This window comes from Sceloporus undulatus, chromosome 7, assembly GCF_019175285.1.
Source record: "Sceloporus undulatus isolate JIND9_A2432 ecotype Alabama chromosome 7, SceUnd_v1.1, whole genome shotgun sequence".
In the NCBI taxonomy this organism is placed as follows: Eukaryota; Metazoa; Chordata; class Lepidosauria; order Squamata; family Phrynosomatidae; genus Sceloporus; species Sceloporus undulatus.
Genome location: NC_056528.1, coordinates 45,186,411 through 45,209,055, shown reverse-complemented (window position 1 = coordinate 45,209,055; position 22,645 = coordinate 45,186,411). Strand labels below are relative to the sequence as shown.

The 22,645-nt window shown below is 40.9% G+C and overlaps 1 protein-coding gene across 1 annotated transcript in view; it reads left to right on the top strand.

Annotated features, from left to right (window-relative positions):
* The window catches only part of LOC121936846 (connector enhancer of kinase suppressor of ras 2-like), a 327,954-nt gene that overhangs the window by 132,556 nt on the left and 172,753 nt on the right, over positions 1–22,645 (top strand). The window contains exons 5-6 of the mRNA XM_042479498.1: positions 5,446–5,487; positions 13,986–14,105. Of these exons, the coding sequence (XP_042335432.1) occupies positions 5,446–5,487; positions 13,986–14,105 (162 nt within the window). The remainder of the gene's footprint in view (positions 1–5,445; positions 5,488–13,985; positions 14,106–22,645) is intronic.

Sequence of the window (22,645 nt, the reverse complement as noted above, 5' to 3'; positions counted from 1 at the left end):
TGGAGAAGAGTGCTGAGGATTCTATGGATGGCCAAAAAGACAAAGAAATGGGTCCTAGAGCAGATCAAGCCAGAAACCTCCCTGGAAGCCAAGATGGCCAAACTGAGGCTGTCATACTTTGGACACATCATGAGGAGGCATGACTCACTGCAAAAAACAATAATGCTAGGAAAGGTGGAAGGAACCAGAAAGAGAGAAAGGCCACATGTGAGATGGATGGATTCTAGTAAAGACATCACGAGTATGAGTTTGCAGAACGTAAGCAGAGCAGTGGATGATAGGGAGATTTGGAGATGTCTCATCCATAGGGTCGCCATTTACTATGAAGCAACCTCAGTACGGGGAGAACATGTGGCTGACTTTGTGGCGACTTGCCTCAATGTTCTCACTAATAGTATAGACAAGGCCAGGGTCAGTACAAATCTGGAAAACTTGGCCTCATCCAAATGTTATACTAAGTGTAGACTCAGATATGCAAGAATAGACTCAGCTTGAGTTTGCAGGACCTAACAGGGCTGTCAGTGACAGGATGTCTTGCACATCTCTTATTCATAGGGTTACTATGTCTACTTGACAACAATCAACAGCAAACCACATGAAGAAAGTCAATAGTATCCAAAAGACTGGGTCTCTTTCTAGGTCATCTTGGTGCAATGTTGCCTTCCCCAAGATGGTGCCCTCAAGATGTTTGGGGCCATGTGTCTATTAGCCTTAGCCAGCTTTGCTACTGAGCTGAGATCATGGGAGTTGGAATCCAAAACACCCGGAAAGCACCAGATTGGAGGCAAACGGAGGCAGATCATTTGAGTTAGGCTCCAGAGACTCAAGTTCAAATCCCTCAGTTTCTTAATCTAATCAGCCTTGCCTGGTTGTTATGAGGGCAAAATGAGGCTTAAGCTTCTTGTAGGAAAAGCAAGATAAAAAATATAATCAATAAAGCACAAATAGATAGTCAGGTTCAGCTGTGTATTCCCCTCATGAAACACAAAGGGAAAACAAATACAACCAGAGAGATATTTTAAGCAAACACATGATAGATGAAATTGTGCGTAAGCCCCATTTACTGTCACTTCGAGACTCCTAGCAGGGCAAAGAAACAGAAATGTCTCTTTGGGATTGAAATGAAAGCATTAATGCACCTGAACTCTCCTGCCCAATTATTATGTTAATGCACACAAACACAAAAGATAATTCTACGTACACTTCACTTGAAATTGAAAGTTGTTGTTGGCTTTATCTTTTTTGCAGCTCTACTTAACCAGAAGTAATTTGGAGTGATTTCTTTTTTCCTTTTGACTTTGTTTGGCTTCCTCCCACCCTGCTGCAATTTCAGAGCAGATCGAAAGGGCTTACAAGTAAGCAAGCAAGCAAGGCAGCGCAAACACAAATGGCAGAGATTTCCATCTATGGCTGAGCCCTGATGTGGGATGTGCATCTTAGTGAGGGGCGTAGGGGACCTGTAGTAAAAGCAAATATAGAAACAAAGGAGAAGATTTTGACAAGAATGCCAACTATGTGCATACCATGCAGGAACCTGTCAGTAAAAGAACACAGTCTGGCAAGGACTGCTGTCTTGTGAATTCTGTTCATTTCAGTACCATCAGGTGAAAGGGGATGAAATTAATGGAGGTTGTGCAATGTTGCCACACTGATGCACAGTCCAGCAAAAGGCAGATTGGAATATTCTGGTAGATCTGAGTGATTGTTTTTGTTGTTTTGTGGTCACTCTCTAAGGGTTTTTCACAATGGTTTAGAACTGCAAGCAAAACTAGGGGGAAATTCTCCTGCATGGCTGAACATCTACTATTCATCTCTTTTTGCCTTGGTGTTCCTCATTTTTAAAGTGGGCGTATTAGTTGGCTCCCTTTAGCCTCGTTGTCATCCAACTTGCTGCCCAATTTTAGCATTAGATATTACCTGATCTATAGTAACTTAGTATTATCAGCTTTTTCAATGAGTGACACTATCTCATGAAAGATCCGAAGTACAACAGCCTCAGTTTAGTCGTCGTCACGGCTAATGAGAGTTCAGGTTTGAATTCACTGGTCTTTGTAGCAGTCCACAGTATCAGAAGAATGCTAGTCCAGCACCGTATTTCAGATGAGTTGCTTTCCTCCGTGTCATCCTTCCTTGCTGTCCTGTTTCACAATCATACACTGAAATCAGAAATACTACAACCTGGATGATTCTGACTTTGGGATTTAAAGATATTTTCCTTAGGAGCAAGCCTTAATGAAATATATGGGTCTTTGCTGACATGGATGGGACTGGATTTTTTAAAGAACAGTTTTCAAAGGAATTTATTGCTACATGAGAGACCAACATCACAGATTTCACATCACAAAATTAAAAATTGACTATTTGGACAAGTGGAATGTGTTTTATTGAATAGACTGTGGCTAGATTGTCTTTGCCGTGTTATACACACACCATTGATCTAGCGTGTTGATTTCTTTCCATTTTCAAATGTTGTCAAGATGTCACTGTGCATCTAGGATCCATCAAAAGTCCCTGTGATTCTGTTTAGGGTTGTATTTTTGGGTCAACTTGATTATTGCCTTTGATTTTCATTGAAGATATATAATATGTGAGAAGAATAACAACTTCTAATTAGGAACTGTCAGGAGATAACACTGACAGAAACACCATCTCTGCTTGGTTTATTCCTTCATTTATTCCCCTTTTAAACTGCATCCTAACCAGAGATTTCTGGACAATGATCTACTCTAAATTTCTCTGTGTTGGTTCTCCACTTTGGAATATTGTTGGTCCAAAATTTCCAGAATCCCTGAGCATCAGTCATACCAACTTGTTCTTCTTGAAGTCCACCAACATCTGAGGATCCAAGGTTGGGAGGCTCTGTCCAAATAGAAGACTGGGAAATGTGGGGGTCTCCAGGCAAGATTGGACTACAACTCCCATCAGACATAGCAGCATAGCCAACATTGAGGAATGAAAAGAATGAGAGCTAGAGTTGTTGCTTTTGTTGTGTGCCTTCAAGCCACTTCTGACTAATGGCATTACTATGGGGTCTTCTTGACATAATTTGTTCAGAAGGAGTTTGTCATTGCCTTCCTCTGAGGATGAGTGTGTGACTTGCCCAAGGTCACCCAATGGGTTAACATGGCCAAGTGAGGATTCAAACCCTGGTCTTACAGTGTCCTAGTCCGACACTCAAAACCACTACACTACAATGGCTTGGAATGGGAGTTGCCCGATTAAAAACTGGAATTAACTCTTGTATCTTTTGTGGCTGTATAAAGGAGGGCATTTCAATGGGTGTCGCTTGTCACTTGGCTGCATGACAAGCAACACCCATTGAAATTCCCTCTTCTACATAGCCATCAAAGGAAGAGGAGCCATCTCCAATTTGGTAAGCCTAGTTGGTGTCCGTCAACATCTGTTGGGCCACATGCCCACCAGCTTTGTTGCAATGTGTATGTATGCATGCCTTCACCTGACTATCCCATGCGTTTTATCAGATTATTTTAGACAAGGAATATTCAGAGGCAGTTTCCCATTGTTGTTGTTGTTGTTGTTGTTGTTGTTGTTGTTGTTGTTGTGTGCTTTCAAGCCATTTCCAATTTATGGAGACCATTATCTCTAGGAGATCCAATTGGCACCAACATTGCTATTATTCAAGCACCACAAGAAAACATGCTTCATGGAAGCTTTGGGACTCAAATGGTTTTACAAAACCACTCCCAACTGACCATGGTTTTAATTCACTTTGAAGCATCTTGACTCTTTTTATTTGTCTTTTAAATGGGCTACATTGGTGGATAAGTGTTTTAGCCTTTCAAACACATTTTGTATTATTCCTACTGTTTGAAATTTGTCCAGTTGGTTTTATCGTACACTGGCCTGGGATCTCTGGATAGAAATATTTTAATTAACAAGTAAATAGAGATAAATAGGAGGTGATATGGGGCAGATCTACAATGGAATATGGATCTTTGTTGGAACATGGATGGTTTTAAGTGGAGACTGTTTGCACAACTGGCGGTGACCCAAGTGCTGAAAGACATGTAATGATAGGAAATTAAGTGATCTGCAATCATGCATATTATAGCTATGGTGGCTGCAAGCCAGCAGCTGTAATTTTCAAAATATCATCTCTCTTTGGAAAGAGTGGGGGATGTTCTTTTTTGTTGCTGCAGGAATCTCCTGGTCCCCAGTGTCAAATTGCATTACGCATTAAATGAATCAGACAAAAGTGTATGCAAGCGCAACCTCGCTTCAGCATGTCAGGAGTGTGGCGGGATCCCAGCCATTATAATTAATCTCTGCGATATTTATTTATTGATTGATTGATTTCCAAAAGAGCAACGCTGATACTGGTAATCCTTTCTATGCTCCAGAGTAGCCAGATACTTTAATTGGCTTTGTCATTTGCTTTATTCTACAGGTAATTTTGTAGAAAGTGTATTGGCAATAAATGAGTCTTCCATCTCTTTTTGTCACTAGTGTTTGTGACGTGTAGTTTTCTGAGACATTTAGCCTTCTCTGTTGGAACACTTTGGTGCCACAACAAACTACACATTCCAAGATTCCATAGCATAGAGCCATGGCAGTTAAAGTGGTGTCAGACTGAATTACTTCTGCAGTGTGCATGCAACCTATGACTCTGGAGACCTGGATTTCTTTTTCCAGACAAAGAAACCCATTGGGTGACGTTGGGCAAGTCACACACTCTCAGCCCCAGAAAACGCCAAGATGGGGTCACCTTAGAGTTGCAATAAGTCAGAAACGACTTGAAGGTACCCAACAACAACGTATCACCAACAAATAAGATCTTATTCTCATCTACAGTCACCTTTAAAGGGTGTTTTTTAAAAGTGTTTTAAAGTTGATAGTTGCCACTGTTAATATTCAAGAGCCTCTTGGCATCTAAAAGACTAACAACTTTTATCATGTAGAGTTGGCAGGTTGAATACAGAACGGGTTTTCTATAGCTTTGTCAACAGATCCTAGGGCAAGAAGAGGTGAAACTATAGTATGTGTCCTCTCTGACTCATGCCTCCCAATAACAATAATGCAGCTTTTAAATAATGTTGTTGCTGTGTCTACCTACAGCAATCCTTTCCTGGGGTTTTCTTGGCAAGTTTTTTCAGAGGGGGGTTTGCCATTGCATCCTCTGAGGATGAGAGAGAGTGTGACTTTTCTAAGGTCACCCAACAGGTTTCCATGGCCAAGTTGAGATTTGAACCTCAGTCTCTAGAGTCCTAATCCAACACAGACTAAAAATTGCTGAGGGTCCCTATACCTTTAATAGTTGTGATTTTGCAAGGTGTTGCCTGTCATGCAACCAGGTAACATACATCTGTCTCTGCTATTGCCCAAGTGACATGACTTTTTCCAAGGAGTCATTAACATAGCTGAAACAAAGTAGATTTCTAAGGATATTAAATTCTGTTTCTCTCCCCCTCCTGTCTCTTGTTGCAGGATTGCACGGTGTACGAAACAGAAAATAAAATTCTTCACGTGGTAAGTATGCACATTAAAGCATTTGTTTTAGCTCTGTTTTGCCCCTGTTTATCATGCTAGAAGTTGCTGCTTTTGCAAATTAAGGACGCAGTCTTGTGCATGCTTACCTGAGCATTGTAGATTTGCTTCCAGAGCAACATGTTTGCAGAAAGGCTTCAAGGATCTTATCTGATGTTGAAAATAAAGAGAGAAAAACTGTGCGGATGGGATATGCAGAGCCAACAATGACAGTTATAAGCTAAGCAAACAAGTTCGTAAGGCATCCTTATCCATCTCCATCAGACATTCGCTGCATATAGTAGGGAGATCAATCTTTATAAATTTCATTTTATTAAACAAGAATGAATGGTTTTATCATGTGCTTTAAAAATATTTTTGAGGACTATCCAGAGTTCAGGATTTATTCTGTGATAAAACAAAGAGTTTTGTGCAGGAAACATGATTGCTTTATGCAAGGGGGGTGGTTTTCTTCATTTTGTGTTGAAAATCATGTTTTCTGCAGAGGAAACCTGCTTTCAGCACCTAGTGCCACAACATACTACAATACCCAGCATCCCATAGCATTGAGCCATGGTAGTTAAAATGGTATCAGACTGGATTATTATGAACAAACTTCTGTTCTGGATCGATCTTTACGAAGTCTTTGGAGCCCTTCCTAAAGAAAAGGGGTAGGACTCCGAGACTTAAGTCCAATCTGCACTGCAAAGATAATGCATTTTTTGACATCGCTTTAACTGCCATGGGTCAATGCTATGGAATCCTGGGATGTGCAATTTTACATGGTCTTTAGCCTTCTCTGCCAAAGAGTGCAGGTGCCGTGCAAAATTACAAATCCCAGGATTCCATAGGATGCAGCCATGGCAGGTAACATAGTGGTCCAAAACATCCTGCAAAAATAATCTACTTTGAGACCGCTTTAACTGCCCTGGCTCAATGCTAGGGAATTCTGGGAACTGTAGTTTTGTGAGGCATTTAGCCCTCTCTGTCAGAGAGTTCTGGTGCCACAATAAACTGCTATCCCCAGAATTTCCTAGCACTGATCCAGGGCATTTAAAGTGGTCTCAAATTAGATTATTTCTGCAGTGTGTTTTGGACCTTCACTTAAGAAACCTACCGCAGACCATTTATTTTCAAAAGGATGTTTATTGTGCATGATTAATTTTACAGGCCACACATATTTCTGCTGTGTTGCCCTATCTATAGTAAATGCCATATTGTTAAAACTTAAGATAGCTTATAAATCAGTATTGATTGCCAAGCGGCCCCAAAGGCACTGTTCTAACTACTTTGGTTATATATAGAATGATTTCTTTCCTTTTTTAAAAAATGTATTGATGTGTCATGTTAATTATTATAGTCTGGTGTGTCAGTAAGTCACAGCGGGATTGTGTTACTTTATAGATTGTACTAACTGCACTTCTGAGCAATTTGTCATGTCTAGGATTTCATCAGTTAATAACAGCTGATGTGTAATTTTTCTAAAAATGGACCAGTAATAATTCTTTTTGTTTCTTCTTTAATGACTGCTTCTTACATATATTAAGGACTGAACTGCCTAGCAGACTACATATTATAGAACAGAGATGGAGATAGTCTAAGGATGTTAACTTCCATCATCTTTTAACTATTATTTGGTTGGTCACATTAAACTATCAGTCCAACATCATCTGGAGGAAAATAAACTCCCCAGTCTGGTTGGAGAAAATGGTCCTGGGCTGCATCCACACTGCAGAAATAATCCAGTTTCACACCACTTTAACTGCCATGGCTCAATGCTATGGAATTCTGGGATTTGTAGTTTTGTGAGACATTTAGCCTTCTCTGTCAGATTGCTCTGGTGCCACAACAAAGTACAGTCCCCAGAGTTGAGCATTGAGCCATGGCTGTTAAAGTGGAGTCAAACTGGATTATTTCTGCAGAGTGGATGCAACCAAACTGTCTCTCCAATGTAGTGAAGTTGCTTGATGTTCCTCTATAATAAGCAGGGATTGCAAGATTATTTTTAAAAACATTAGAAATGGTCAAAAATATGTTTCTTGGTTGTTAGGAAACCTTGATGAGAAAAATCTTAGACTGATAAAGAGTCTTTGCAGTTCAAGACCTATTCTGCACACCGAAAACAGCATTTATCTGTGCAGAAATATGATTTTCTGTGCCAAAAAAACACTTCTTCCTACACACAAAATGCTGTATTCTATCAGAATTAAGCAGATGTAAATTTGGCACAGAATAAGCTCCCAACTGTAGCATTTTCTGCATAGGAAACAACATTGAGTTATTTCTGGATACAAATATCTGGAATTGTGAGGTTCAAAGGATGAGCTTTGGCAACTTGGAACTTGAAAGCTAGTTATGAGCCAAGGCTAAACCACTCCGAAGCTTTGGCTCAAGTTAAAATTACCCAGAGCTTGGGAAAATGTACTGTGTGGATTGGGACTTCCAAAATCCCGCAGTTAGTGTGGCCAGTGGCCATATGGACATTAGCCCCTGGCAGCTCCAGCGTGAGCAGGACAGTGAATCCGCTCTGTGTTTTAGTCCAGACATTTGAAAAAATCTATCCAACCTTCTATAATTGAAGAAAGGTGGGGTATTAAATGAACAAATTAGAACCGAATTTCTATTCCAGAATGCTCTGAATTAAAATTAAAAGGCAGCAGGATCAAGCAAGCAACCTAAGAAAATTTTTTTTTCTTTTTCTCTTTTTGAACTACAGCTGTCCATTTTCACTTTTCAAAAGCGCCACTGAAAGAAACTCTGGTATTAAAAGCTCCTAGATGAACGTGGATGCACATTTTTAACTAGCGGGGGAAAGCCACTTTTCTAATGGAAAGTTCTCTCCCTGCTTAGTATGCAGTTTCTCACTGAACCCATCAAAGACCTCTCGCTGAAAAGCCAGGCGGCTGGGTTTTTCTCTCCTTGAGTAATAGTGTCCTATTATAATGATGCACAAAGCTCAGAGAAGTGGCGGGCATTGCTCCGGCTCACCAAACTGATTATGAATCGACCGTGTGGAGGCCACAGCTGGCTTCCCAAGCAAACAAGGCCATTGTTTTGCAAGACTCCACACTGTGCAGCATTGTTAAGCCCCAGCTGAAATGATGTGTGTGGCAGGCTTATGGCTTGCCATTTCTCTTTGCCTCGAGGCATCCCAAACTCAACCTTCCAGCACCTGAGCATTTAAGATCAAGAGCACACATAGAACAGAGATGGGCAATCGATTTGTGTGGGTTTTTCAGGCTATGTGACCATGTTCTAGAAGAGTTTATTCCTACGTTTCACCAGCATCTGTGGCTGGCATCTTCTAGAACGTGGTCACATAGCCCAAAAACCCAAAGAAATCTATGGATGCTGGCCATGAAAGCCTTCAACTTCACAGAGATGGGCAACTTTTCTGACTCTCTGCTTGGAAGGTTCTAACATTCCTGGGGAAAATACCTGGGGAAATCATTAAAATAAAATCTTGAAATGATCTGGAAACATTTTAAAGAAATCTTGCACTTCTCTTTTCATGGCCCAGGAGGCATTTACACTAATCTTTTTGTCCCAAGGAGATGTGGATCACTGCACTGATGCACTTTGGGTTTGTTGTTCCCATTTTGGGTTCGCAGATCTCTTTGAGTCATTGTAACCCCTTTGTTATTCACTCATGCCATCGCTTTGGGGTAAAATGCAGCTGACTCCATTCATTTAAACAATGCAGAGCAATCCGAGTTAATTCAGAAGCTTATTCACACTGCCGAAGATGCGGATCAATGCAGATCTTTCAGGAAAACTCAGGAAAAAAACCCAGTATTGAATAACCTGGGTTAAGTGGGGTTTTTGCTGCTGCCACAACCGCCCAAAAAAGTGCATCGAGTGCATTCGGGACATGTGTGAACAACAAGGATTCAATCTGGATTCATCCTGGATTATTTTCATAGTGTGAATGGGCCCCCCAGATATATTCCCTATTCTTTCCCCATCACTTGCCACACCTTAGAGTCACCATAAGTCAGAATGACTTGAAGGCACACAACAACTATCTCCCCCACATACACACATTTAAACCCTTTGTATCTGGGAAGAAGGCTCTGATAATGAGTTGGCTCCTCATTATCTCAGTAGTTAAAGTGGTATCATTCTGCAGTGCAGATGTACCCTAAGTAAAAACAAAAAGCAGCCTGCCGGCTCAAGTTTTAGACATCTGCCTGATTACTTTCTCTATACTCAGCAGTATTTAATGGCTTGTTTGTCTGAATAGTCTTTGCTATGCTAGGAAATAGTCCTGCGAGAAGCGGCTGTGCTGCTGCTTTCAGTGGTCTGTTGGCTTTATGAAGACTTTGAACACATGGTAATGTGCAAGTATTCGCCCGCCCCCCCCCATCATTTTTTATCCCCACAATAATGCTAATACTACAATGTAGGTTAGGCTGAGAGGCAATGACTGGCCTGAGGCCACTTCTTGAGCTTCACCACTAAGTAGGGATGATCTCTTTCTAGTCCTTGTTTGGCATTCTAACCACTTTGTTGTGCTTTCTCTTGAGAAGTTGAATGGTGTGTGTAGATGCAGTGTTACACACAAAGACCCCCAATGTCTTTTTTCTACTGTCTACTGACCATATCTTCCTCCTGTATACATGCAGTTCTTCACAGAGTCTTAATACATATAAAGGATTGACACAGAGGTTGGCTAGTTTCAGGGAATTTCAGGGAAGCAGATTCCTCTCTCCATTGGAAGAAACTTCCTAATACTAAGAATTGTTCAGCGGTCGCAAAGATTGCCTGAAAGGCATTGAAAGGCTGTGTACTCTCCTTTACTGGAGATGTTTAAGCCAATATATGGATTATTTATATCTTTATGTATTTTATACCCCGCCTTTCCGCCAAGGTGGGACCCAAGACAGCTCACAGGAGGGAATCAACTAAAATCTTACCATTCATTTTTAAATATATATATATTACAATAGTCACAATTAAAATATTAACTTATTTTAAAATATACAAAGATTAACTTTTTTAAAAATCCATAGCAACGGATAAGCCATTTGTCTCAAACCAAAAGGCCAACACAGAACATAGGCATAGGCACAGAGACACAAACGGACTTGTTCAGTGCTTTAGAAGGGATCAGGCACATTCACTGAGGATAGCATCTGTGAGTGGCTATTATTTATTATGAGATCCAGCATGGTGTGGTGTATTATTATGAGAGCCAGTGTGGCATAGTGGTTTGAGAGTTGGACTATGACTCTGGAGATCAGGGTTCAATTCCCAGCTTGTCCATAAAACCCACTTGGTGACCTTGGGCAAGTCACACTCTCTCAGCCTCAGGGGAAGGCAATGGCAAAGTCCTTCTGAACAAACCTTGACAAGAAAATCCTATCATAGGTTCGCCTTAGGGTAGACATAAGTTGGAAATGCCCTGAAGACACACAATAGCAACAGCAGCATGATGTAGTGGTTTGAATGTTGGACTCTGACTCTGGGAGACCAGGGTTCAAATTTCAGATCAGCCATGGAAACCCACTGGGCAAGTTTGAACCCTTGGGCAAGTCAAACTTTCTCCACCTCAGAGGAATGCAAAGGCAAGCATATCTTCTGAACAAATCTTTCCAAGAAAACATCATCATAGGGTTGCCTTAGGGTTACCATAAGTTGGAAACTATTTGAAGGCACACAACAGCAGCAACAGCAAATTAGCCATTATGTGTATATAGAACTTTGAGGATCAGGGGGAATTTGACACTGAAAATCAGTTTGATGGTACATAATAATAAAGAGAGAGGGATATTGCCCTCATGTTCTGTTTGGCCTTTCTGTAAGCATCCAGCTGCCCACTGTAGGAAACAGGATATTGGGCTTGTTCAGTCATCAGTGCATTCCAGCAGGGCTGCTCTAATTTTCTGGTATGTGGCAGAAAACCTAGCAACACATAATTTGCAAGCCTACCATCAGTACATCCCAAACCATAGTTCTTAACTCTTCAGCTGCAGCCACCCTGCTCTGTGATTGTCATTTGAAGTGCTGTTGCCTTGGTGGCTTCTTCTCCAAATGAGTTCCAGCTGCTGGGAAGGGCTAGACAAATATCTGAATTAGGATGCTAATAGCATGCCGCTAGCTATTGCCAGCACTTCTGACCTTGCCAGGGCAGCGGGGAAAACTACTGCGAGGATATGCTTGAAATTCAGATGGATGCCAACAGGATCCAGCTCCATTTGGAGATCTTTGCAAAATGTGTGTTGATGGGCTGGCAGAAGCCACAGGGAAGAACTGATTGAACCAATATCTTTGCATGGCATGAAGAGCCAGGTCTGTCATTGGGCAGAATGAGATAGCTGCTTCAAGCAACTGATTTCGGGTGTTATCCAAGAGGAGCAACTGGTTAGTTATTTAATTTGTTCTCACTTTATTTCTACTACCAGGGGAGAGAAGAGCTGCTTGTTGGTTTGCTTTTTTCAGACTCAGATGAAGCCGAGTTGAAAAGTTTTGAGATTTCCCCCCCTCACCACCCCACAACTAAAGAACATTTTCTGAATATTCTCTATCATTTTGTGTATGTGTGTGTTATACAGTGACAACTTTGCTCCCATGCCAGTGGAGTGGCAAATGAACTCCATGCTTTAATGAACCTAAATAGCTCCAAGTCTTTGGATAACCTTTGAAGCTAGCCAAACCGGAAGTGAATTCACTGGCCAACTGATGTAAAAGCCATCATCCACTGCTGGTGTGGTGGTTGCATGTCTCCCATTCTGCAACACACGAGCTCACTCCAATGGAAGCAGGCCAGAAGCACCCCAAAGTATATAATATATTGTTGTGTGCCTTCAAGTTGTTTCCAACTTATGGCAACCCTAAGGGAACCCTATCACGGGGTGTGCTTAACAAGATATGGTCAAGGGAGACTGCCTTTGCTTTCCTCTGAGGTTGCGAGATCAAAACTTGCCCTAGATCACCCAGTGGGTTTCCATGGCTGAGCAGAAATTTGAACCCTGTTCTCCAGAGTGTTAGTCCAGTGCTGAAAACACTATACCTTGCTGGCTCTCACTATATTTGTACTACCAAGGAAAGAGAGAGTTGCTTGTGAATATGTTGTTGTTTTTTTCTGGCTCAGATGCAGAGGAGTTGAAAATTTCTGTGATTTATTCTCTCTCACACACCTCCATTTCCTTCTAAAGAAGGCCAATGTAACAGGACATCCTCTGAATAGTCTCTATAACTGTGTGTAAAATAAAATGTGTAAAGTTTGTGTGGTGGTTCCTCCTACCAACACCCCTGAATGTATAATATCTGCAATGGTATTTAGGGATGCAGGTAGCTTCTCCATATTCCATATTACTCATGATCAGTTATGTATCTGGGCTAACTCACTGTTTCTTTGACCAGACTATTATAAACCAAGGATGGGCAATTGAGGCTCTGCAGATACCTTTGGTCTACAACTCCCATCGGCCTTAGACTACCAATATTGAAGGGTGATGGGAGCTGCATTCCAAAACAATAAAAATCCGAAGTATGACAGTTGCCCACAGTAGAATGAACCTAAATATTTGTGGCATATATGCTTTTAAAAATGACTTTCTTAACAAGGAAGGTGCCTATATAGAAGTACTACATATGAACTGCATTGTTAACCTCCCACCCAGAAAAATATGCATTGAAGCCCATGAATGTATATTAATTTTCCTTACGTGATTTTACAGCAGACTTCCCTAGCTTGATTCCCTCTAGATGCAATTGACTATAACTAAATGTGGGAACAATTGGTTTAAACACATACTACTACTTTTAAAAAAGCATTTAAAATTATATATATATAAAACCATGAATACATACTTTAAATTTCATAACTTAAAAATCATCTAGATCAGGCAGCAGATCCAGCTTGTGGATTTGTCTTCCAGCAGCAGGACTTTGTTGAGTCTGTGGCTGTGGGTGAGTGGCTGAAGAAAATGTCTATTGTCTACTGAGTAACAGTTCTCAGCCTAGTTTCAACTGACTGAAGTAAATAGCCCCCAGAGGACCTGAGTGTATAGGAGAAGATGATCCTGCAGGGTCCAGATTACCAACAGAGGAAAGGGCCAACAAGGGACTCCTTGCCTAAATCAATGGGAAGGACTCAAAGTTCCCTTTAGAGTACTGTACTTGTGGCATAGTAGACCTTGGTCTATCCTCACAGAAGGTTAATTCAAATATCAATGTTCTGTCAACTATGGGCTTGGTGTTTAATAAAGCATATTTCAGCACTTTGTCTCCTGTGGGATGTATGGAACAAGATGCTTTTCCCCTCTTACCTGATGTGGATGTGGCAGTAGAGTTGCACATGCATTTTCTGCAGAGTTTGCATGGAATGTGCTCCAGTGCTCCGTGCACTTGCAGAGTTTTGAAAAATACATAGTAACGGCTTGCTACCAGTGAATGGTGTTAAATGTTAGTGTTTCCATTTAAATACTTCTCTTTCACTCTTTGTCTTTCACCCTTTTTCTCCCTCTTTTTCTTTCTCTCTCTCTGCCCTGCTCCAGTGTAAAACGCTGTCTGGCATCTGTGATCACATCATCTCTCTCTCATCAGACTCTCTGGTGTCACAATCAGCTCACCTCGAAGTTGTTCACCTTACCAGCATCATGCCCAGTGAAGGTTTGGTAAGTAGTAGGACGGCAATGCTTCTAAGAGACACAAAAGAGGTTTGACAGGGAGATGGTATGCATGCTCATTTCTTTTCCTCCAGTGTCATCTAGAGATGACATTGTGGGTGAAAATACTCCAGATCTATATCACTGGCTGAGTGGCTGCCATGATTTTCTAAAACACGTACTTGCAACATCTCTGTACTACCCACCCCTAAGGTTGTCTGTGTAGTGCTCAAATAAATATTAAGTCCATGCCATATCAAAATAAAACATAGACATTTTAAAAAACCGAAACCACTAAAACTATCCAATTTATGGCCATATTATACTCTTGAAAACCATTTTGAAATGAAATCAGAGTCAAAGCACTGAAAGGATATATTTTTAAACTTTTAAAAATCCAATTAGGGAAGAAATGCCTCCAGACACGCATGTACAGTATTCCAGCTCCCCATTGCCAGGGCTAAGTTAGTAAAATCTCATTAGTTTCCTGGGCCTTGGAGAGCCAGTTCAGTCACCAATCTGCTTCTGCTCAAGTCCTGGCCTGGACTAAGTTAAACTGATGCATCTGGACCAATAAAAAGCCCAGGGATAGCCACCAGATGAACTAATAAAATCTACCATCTGCACAGGCTGGTTGAGCATTGCAAGGCAAGAGGAGATATTCCGTGCAATGAGTAATGATATTTCATTTTCATTTTCATACCTTCCAGCTATCCCAGTTTAGTTGGTACAATTTTGATTAATTATCCCATATTTTCAGTTGCTTTTGAAATGTCCCAGTTTCCCTCTCCTCCTCCCACTTTCTGCTCAGCTTATTTCAGCTGCTGCAAACTGAGTTCAAATATTGTTTGCACTCAATAAATTTAGTTGTGGGAGAAGAGAGGGGAAGGCAAGATCTTGCCTTTCCCAATAGGCTGAGCCAAAAACAAACTGCTGTGGCCTCTCTTAGCTTGTGTATTCTTCCCCATTAGTACTTTTTGTCCTCTTGACCATGCTCTGATGTTTCTTGGCCACATGTGCCCCAGCTTCCACCTGTGATATGCTGGAGGGCATGCTTCTAGGCAACAGATCCCATGTGAGCAGGGAGCTAAATAGGGTCAGTCCTGGTTAATACTTGGATGGGAAACTGTCAATGTGCCATAGACAGAGAAATGAACTGGCAAAACTTTCAGAGTATTCCTTGCATAAGAAAACTTTAGGAAATTCAAGGAGTTACCATAATTCAAAAGGTGACCTGAAGGCATACACACAAACACATGCACACACACCTTTCCTTCCTCCATTGAAACCCTTAGTTTTGCCAGCACTCTTCTCATCTACCAAGAACTGTGTTTAGTTCTATTCACTGAAATAGATCAAATTCTTATCTCTTATCTTCATTTCCTCCTATCTCTCTGTAGTACTATTCCTGTTTATTTCTCTGTTCCATCTCTGGGTGCCTAGATTAATCACATTTCTCTGAACATACATATTTTTACTTCATTTTACAGTTAGCTGCATTGTAATGCAAGTAATATACTCTCATTGTACTGTGTCGTCTGATATAGAAACCAAATATGTTGTCACCTGTCTTGTTGTTATACTGTCCCTGGTACACCACTGAGGGTGCTAATGATGCTTCACAACGCCCATAACAATAGACTTCAGCAACACAATACCTGATGTGGAAGCAATTTTTACTCTGCTGCAATTTACAAATTCTGGTGCTCATTTTTACTTGTTCAAGGGAGTAGGCATGGATTGGAATACCTCTGACTTCCAAAGTGAGACACTGCAGACCACTCACACTTTTATGTTTGCAGTGTTCACATTCCCTTAATGACTTTTCCCTGCCTGATCTCTTTGGATATCTTCTCTGTGTTCCCAAAAATTCAAAGCAACACACATCTAAAAATAAACATTTAAGTCAGTGGCACCCCTAGGGTTGGCATCACCCAGTGCAATAACTCATGGTGCCACCCCTAAACTTGACACCCTCCCATTCAACACCATACAGAGTCCTTAGTAATGCTTTTTGTACCAATGCTATTCATAGTTTCCATATGTCACTGAATATAATGGCAATAGTTGTGACAAACAACTAGCAAAATTAAAATTATACCTTGAAATTACAGTATTAGATATGCAGCCTACATATATTTACATGTACATAGTTTTGTGTGGTTAAAGTGAAAATTTGGTAAGATGTGATTTCTAGTATATGTGTGTGCGCACGTGCGTGTGTGTGCATATATATATATATATATATATATATATATATATATATTCAAAGATTTAAAAATCTGAAGCCTCTCCTTTTTTCTCCCAATGAGTCTCACCTCACTCACAGCTCTGGCATTTTAAAGAAATGCATGCAAATGCCATAGCCAACCCCCCCCCCCCAGTTGTTTAGGAAGCAATGATGTCACCTCCTCTTCGCGTGTCACCTGATGTGCCCCCCCAATAATACCCCTGTTTTAGGTCATTGCAATGCTAGAAAATCAGTTAATGGACAAAAGTTTCAGTTGGGGAATGACAAATGATCATATAGGGGGCAATACTCTCATTCATAGCCCCCTGTCACTATATCTCTGATAAAAGGTATCAGTCCAGAAGCAGCTTCAGAATGACCCAACATTGAATAATAATTAATTAAGAAATTAATTAAACCCACATGACACTTGATTCTGTGGATGTGTTTGAGTAATGGTGGAATAAGGATGCTTTGCTGTGCCTCTGGCCAGGGGAAGGTATAACACTAATTCAGGTTTGGCACCTGTGGACAGGTTGGGGGGTATTCACCCCATGCCTGCCTGGAGAACCACACTGGCATGTTTGGGGCACACTGGATGTGATATAATAGCACATTGTGGCTGCCATTTTGGGGGCTCAGAGGGGTTGAATGGCTTGTGGGGCTTTTGGATAGTTCACATCGTTTTATAAAAATGTGGGTTCAAGGGTTTGGGGGAGATCCCAAGGGCTGCATGTGGCTCTTGGACATAGTTTGCCTACAACTGTACTAAAGATAATGATTTGGGGATTAAACAGTTGAGTAGGCCAATTGTGGCGCAGTGGTTAAATGCCGGTCCTGCAGCCACAAGGTTGTGAGTTTGATCCCAGGGCTCCAAGGTTGACTCAGCCTTCCATTCTTTCATAAGTCAATAAAATGAGTACCCAGCTTGTTGGGGAAAATTCACTTACAGACTGTAAATCGGATGTGCTGAATTCACTGATAAGCAGTATAGAAATGTAAATGCTAGACCAAACACTTAGCTCCTGCAGGTAGCTATAGGCAGCCCCATTGCCCTGGCATGGCCCAGTGGTATCCTCTTCTCATGATCTCTTGAACTGGTCAGCAGAGCATAGGAACCTGTTGCTTAACATGTGTCATGATACACCACAGTGCCTGCTTTGGGACACAATAGCACTGCTTTGGGACACAAATGGTAGATTCTTATAGCCCTCCATTCCCAACCAATAAGCCCACAGCAAGGAAGGCCTTGCAGTGTGTAAGAAAAGGACTACAATAATCTACCAAAGGCTCCTCAGTCATAGTACTAGCCCTGAGGCCAAGCAAGCATCCCAAGTAAGAATTTACCACTTTGTTTTCTCTATACAGTGGGCCCTTGATATCCACTGGAGTTTTGTTCCAGGATCCTCCATCAATATAAAAATCCATGGATGTTCAAGTCCCATGAAATACAATGGCATAGTAAAGTGATGTCCCATATATAAAATGGCAAAATCAAGGTTTGCTTTTTGGAATATATATATGCACACACAGAGAGACACACACATATATATCAACAGCAACAACGATAATTTATTTCGGTCATTGACTAGTATAAAAATAAAAATACATATATAATATTTGCAAGCCGTAGATGGTTGAATAAAGAATACATGGATATAGAGGGCCAATTATAGTATTCTAATAGCAGATGTGTTCTTCGGACTTGTAGCTGTCCCTGTTTTTATAGGAGAGAATTTAATCCTTTCTAGGAAAAATTGGAATGCTTTTAACTTCCAGAAGAAAGCCATCCTAGTGAAGAACAAAGAGATGTATTAGAAGGAAAAGCAGAGCATTGGCAAAGGACTTTGGCATGCTGCATTACAGAAACTGTAGCCCGAAGAGAAGGATTTATAACAACCAGGGACCTACATTAGTTTTGCTTGTGCTCTCAAGGCTACAGGGAATTTTGAGAGGAATTTCTGTCACATTGGATGAAACAAATCAGAATGACGGTCCTCAGCTTAAATCGGAGAACATGATGGTCCTTATTTACCACACTTTCCACATGCTCTCTCTCAAGAAATATTGCTAGTCCCTTTCTCTTGCATCAAAAATCTTCAGACGTTTGGTCCTTCCTTCCTTCCTTCCTTCCTTCCTTCCTTCCTTCTCAATATCTGTACCCCATTCTATATCACAGGACCTCAAGCAAAATTCATATAAAGCAGGTATAAGCAAAATTGATATAGGCATAAAAGTTGTTGAAAGGCATGAAGAACATTGGATAACCTTGAACAAGTCACACACTCTTAGTCCCAGAAAATCCTGTAGTAGGGTCACCAAGGTTTCCATAATAATAAATATATAATAAAATTTTATTTATATGCCGCCCTTCCTACGATCAGGGCGGCTCACAACAGGTTAAAATACAAACAGATTAAAATACACAATACACAAATTAAAAAAGAAAATACAATAAATCAACCCAACAGCAAAAAGCCCCATAGCCCAACCTCAAGGCCACGGTAGAGGAGGGAGGCCCACAGGATATTCCATAAATCAGAAATGACTTGAAGACACAACAACAACAACTGAAAAATTAAAATGCATCCCTTCAAAATATGTACTCCTATTTTAAAATTTACCCTGAGAGGGCAAATTTGGAGGAATGAAATCCAGGGGTCGGGGAGGGGGGATATTTTTACATCTTATTCATGAATCGTCCAAAACCTGTCCATAGAATTCAGTGGAGCTGAGGGTAAGAACCCTTGGTTTGGAGGCATTGGCTATATTGCAATTGCAGTTCTGAAGGCCAGAGCTAGTTATTGAGTTACCAGAAAACAGTTCTTGAGTGAGAAATGTTGTGGAGTTGTGGGCCACTTTCTGATTAAAAACCTTACTGGGACTTCTGCTCAAAGAAGAGCATGTAGTTTGAGCCCCAGCCATAAATCCTTTCAAGTTTATCATCCAGTAGTGATGGAAAGAATGTTCATAGATAGATAGATAGATAGATAGGCCAAATATTGTGTATTACAAGTGTTAGGAAACCCTGAATGAGAACATCATGAGCTGCTGAGAATTTTGACTCATTCTTCACAAAACTCAGACGTGGGTTATCCATGCAAAATGCAGCATTTGTGTGTCCTTGCACATGTGTGTATGGAACACACAAAAATGCCAGATACTGAGCCACAAAGCGCAAATGTTTCTCAATAAGTCCTGAACCAAGAAAACCGCTGTTTTCAAAGGCATTCTCACAGCAGGAGTAAAAATGCCAAAATGAATCGTTGCTTTCCCAAGGGTGAAATTAGCAAAAAAAAATAAAATAATTTAAAACAACAAAATTACATTTCTAAAGTCCAGTGACTGTTGAGAACCAGCCATGCCTGTTTTGGGACTATTCAGATTTGATTGGCCATACTGTTCCCTTACCTGCCTTCTCCATCAGTCTTTGGATCTTCTTTTCCTCTTACTTTGCCTCCATTGCTTTCTCCCCCTTAATTTATGGACTTCTATCTTGCCCCTGGATTTTTTTCCTCCACTGTATACAATTTCCAGCGTCTCTCTTCCTATGCCATATTCCTCTGGATGCTCACATCCATTGTGAAAGCCTTATCTGCAAATGCCTTAACGCTGAAGTGTGAGAAACATGCAGGGCTTATTTCACTTCATTTCCAGCAAAAAAAAAAACCAAAACCCAAAACTGTTGTTAACTCCCTCGCCGCCCCTGGCAAGAACGGCTGCAAGCTGATTCTTGACAGATGAAATTTCCCTGGTGACCAATGGAGATGTCTCTCTTTCAGAACGATGTGCTGTTCCTGCTCCACTTCCCTCAGCGTTTTGTCAATATAGGAGGCAATCAACTAAGTGTCGTTCCTCGACAAACTCCATTTACATTAATGGGATTTGTACTGGAGCTTGGTGGATGGAACCCATAGCTTACAACAGAACAGGTTGCATTGCACAATCAGCAGAGAGCAGGGACACCAGCACAATAGTTCAGGAAGGAGCTTTTACAAATGTAGCCCCATCTGCAAAACACCAAACAGAACAATCCCATTTATATTTTGTTACAGCTAGGCCTCTGGATGTACTGTGAGCAAGAGGAAAGAGCAAACACCTGATCCAGGTGGAAATGCAAGATTTGCAAGACAGGTTGTGAGACCCAGTATCTTTACTGTCAGAGCTTGCCTGATATTCCGTTAATGTGTGATGTTGGAACTGTCACAACAAGGAACAAGGCTTTTACAGTGGTGGCCCTAAAGTTGTGAATATAACAGTACAAATCCCATTAATGTAAATGGAGTTTGCAATGGAACGACATCACTTGCCAGTAGAAACAACTGCAAGGCATATTTTTCAGCTGGCATTTGGCATCTGGTTAAACCAGCTACTGAATCTGTGGGTGCTGACTTTTCATTGTTATTGTTTGTATTATTGATAGCTTTATCGTGTGTACTATCATAAGCCCCTTTGAACTTGGAGCCTTAAAATGTTTTAAATGACTACAAGTTAAGTCTCCCTTGTCTGGAATTCCAAAATCCAAAATCATCCACATAGGTGGCTGAGATAGTAACACCATTGCTTTCTGATGGATCAATGTACACAAAGATTGCTTCATGCATAAAATTATTACAAAAATTGTGTATAAAATTATCTTCACCCTATGTGTATAAGGTGCATATGAAACATAAATGAATTCCATGTTTAGACTTGGGTCTCATCTCCAAGATATTTCCTTATGTATATACAAATAGTCCAAAAGCTGAAACACTCTAAAATCTGAAACATTTCTGGTCCCAAGCATTTCAGATAAGAGAGACTCTACCTATACTACCTAACTGCCTTTCATAACATTTTAAAAGATGGCAGTTAGAAGGATACCTATTGCCTTATCCATGAACCCAGTGGGCCACAGAGGACATCTGTGGATCACTTGGGCTGGGTACATGTGTGTGCATTTCAATACTTTGCATGCTAGACAACTTCCTTCACCCAGAGCCTTTTCTGTGTGTTAGAGCCTGAACAGACAGGCCAAAATAAAACTGCTCTGGGTCACTTTGGAGGTATGCTGTTTAAATGACACATGGATCTTAAGAGGCCAGAAGCTGCACCAAAGCTGTGCTCCAGTGGTTTGAGTATTGGACTGCACCTCTGGAGACCAGGGTTCGATTCCCCATTCAGCCATGAAACTCACTGGGTGACTTTGTACATGCTCTCAACCTCAGTGGAAGGCAATGGCAAGCCACTTCTGATCATGCCAAGAAAACCCCATTACACACACACACACACACACACACACACACACACTGTACAATAACATTGGGGGCATCAGATGCCCTAAGGAATCGTTTTCAACTTCATTCAGATGACTGCTGTTAGAGAATAAAAGGAAGGAAAGTTCACCCATGTCTTGCAACCATATATTTCATAATGTCATAAAATCACAAGTTCAGCTTTTCAAAATTGCACACCACTTTGCTTCATGAATTGCATAACAACCATCTTACAATCCATAGGTCATAAAAATATATGTGACAAAAAGAACTTAGCACAGTGGTAGTGCACATGCTTGGCATGCAAGAAATGTCCAGTGCAATCCCTGGGAATTCTAGGTAGTGCTTGGAAAGACTCCCGTCTGAAGCACAAGTCAACTTTTGCCTGGCAATGCAAATTAATGTCTTTGTGAGCTACAATGACCTAGGATCTGCTCTCTTATAAGGCAGCATCCTACATTGCTAAAACTGTAGAAAGTAGAACAGTTTTGCAGCTGTTTATGTAGAAGGCAATGATCCCAACTCCAAATGCCTACATTCTGGATTGCTCCTAGATTCCTATCAAACAGCTAGCTTCCTTCATTTCCCAAAAGCCAGTTACAGGTTATATCAAAACTAAAGTTGAGTTGGCATAACAGGTTATTATGGCAGGTAGTCTTTTTATAATGTATGCATGTACTTTATGAGTCTTTTTATAATGTATGCATAGTGTAGTGGTTTGAATGTTGGACTAAGACACTGGGAGACCAGGGTTTGAATCCCCACTCGGCCATGGAAACTCGCTGGGTGACCCTGAGCAAGTCACACTCTCTCCACCTCAGAGGAAGGCAAAGACAAACCACTCTCTGAACACATCTTGCCAAGAAACCCAAGATAGGTTCGCCTTAGGGTTTCCATAAGTTGGAAATGACTTGAGGACACACAATGATAACATGTGTGTATGTATTTTAGCATTTATAGCCCCCTTCTGCAACCACGTCACTTAACACCTGTCAAAAATAGCAATACGGTGACAAAACCATATAACAGTCTGTGAAATAATAATAATAATAATTAATAATAAT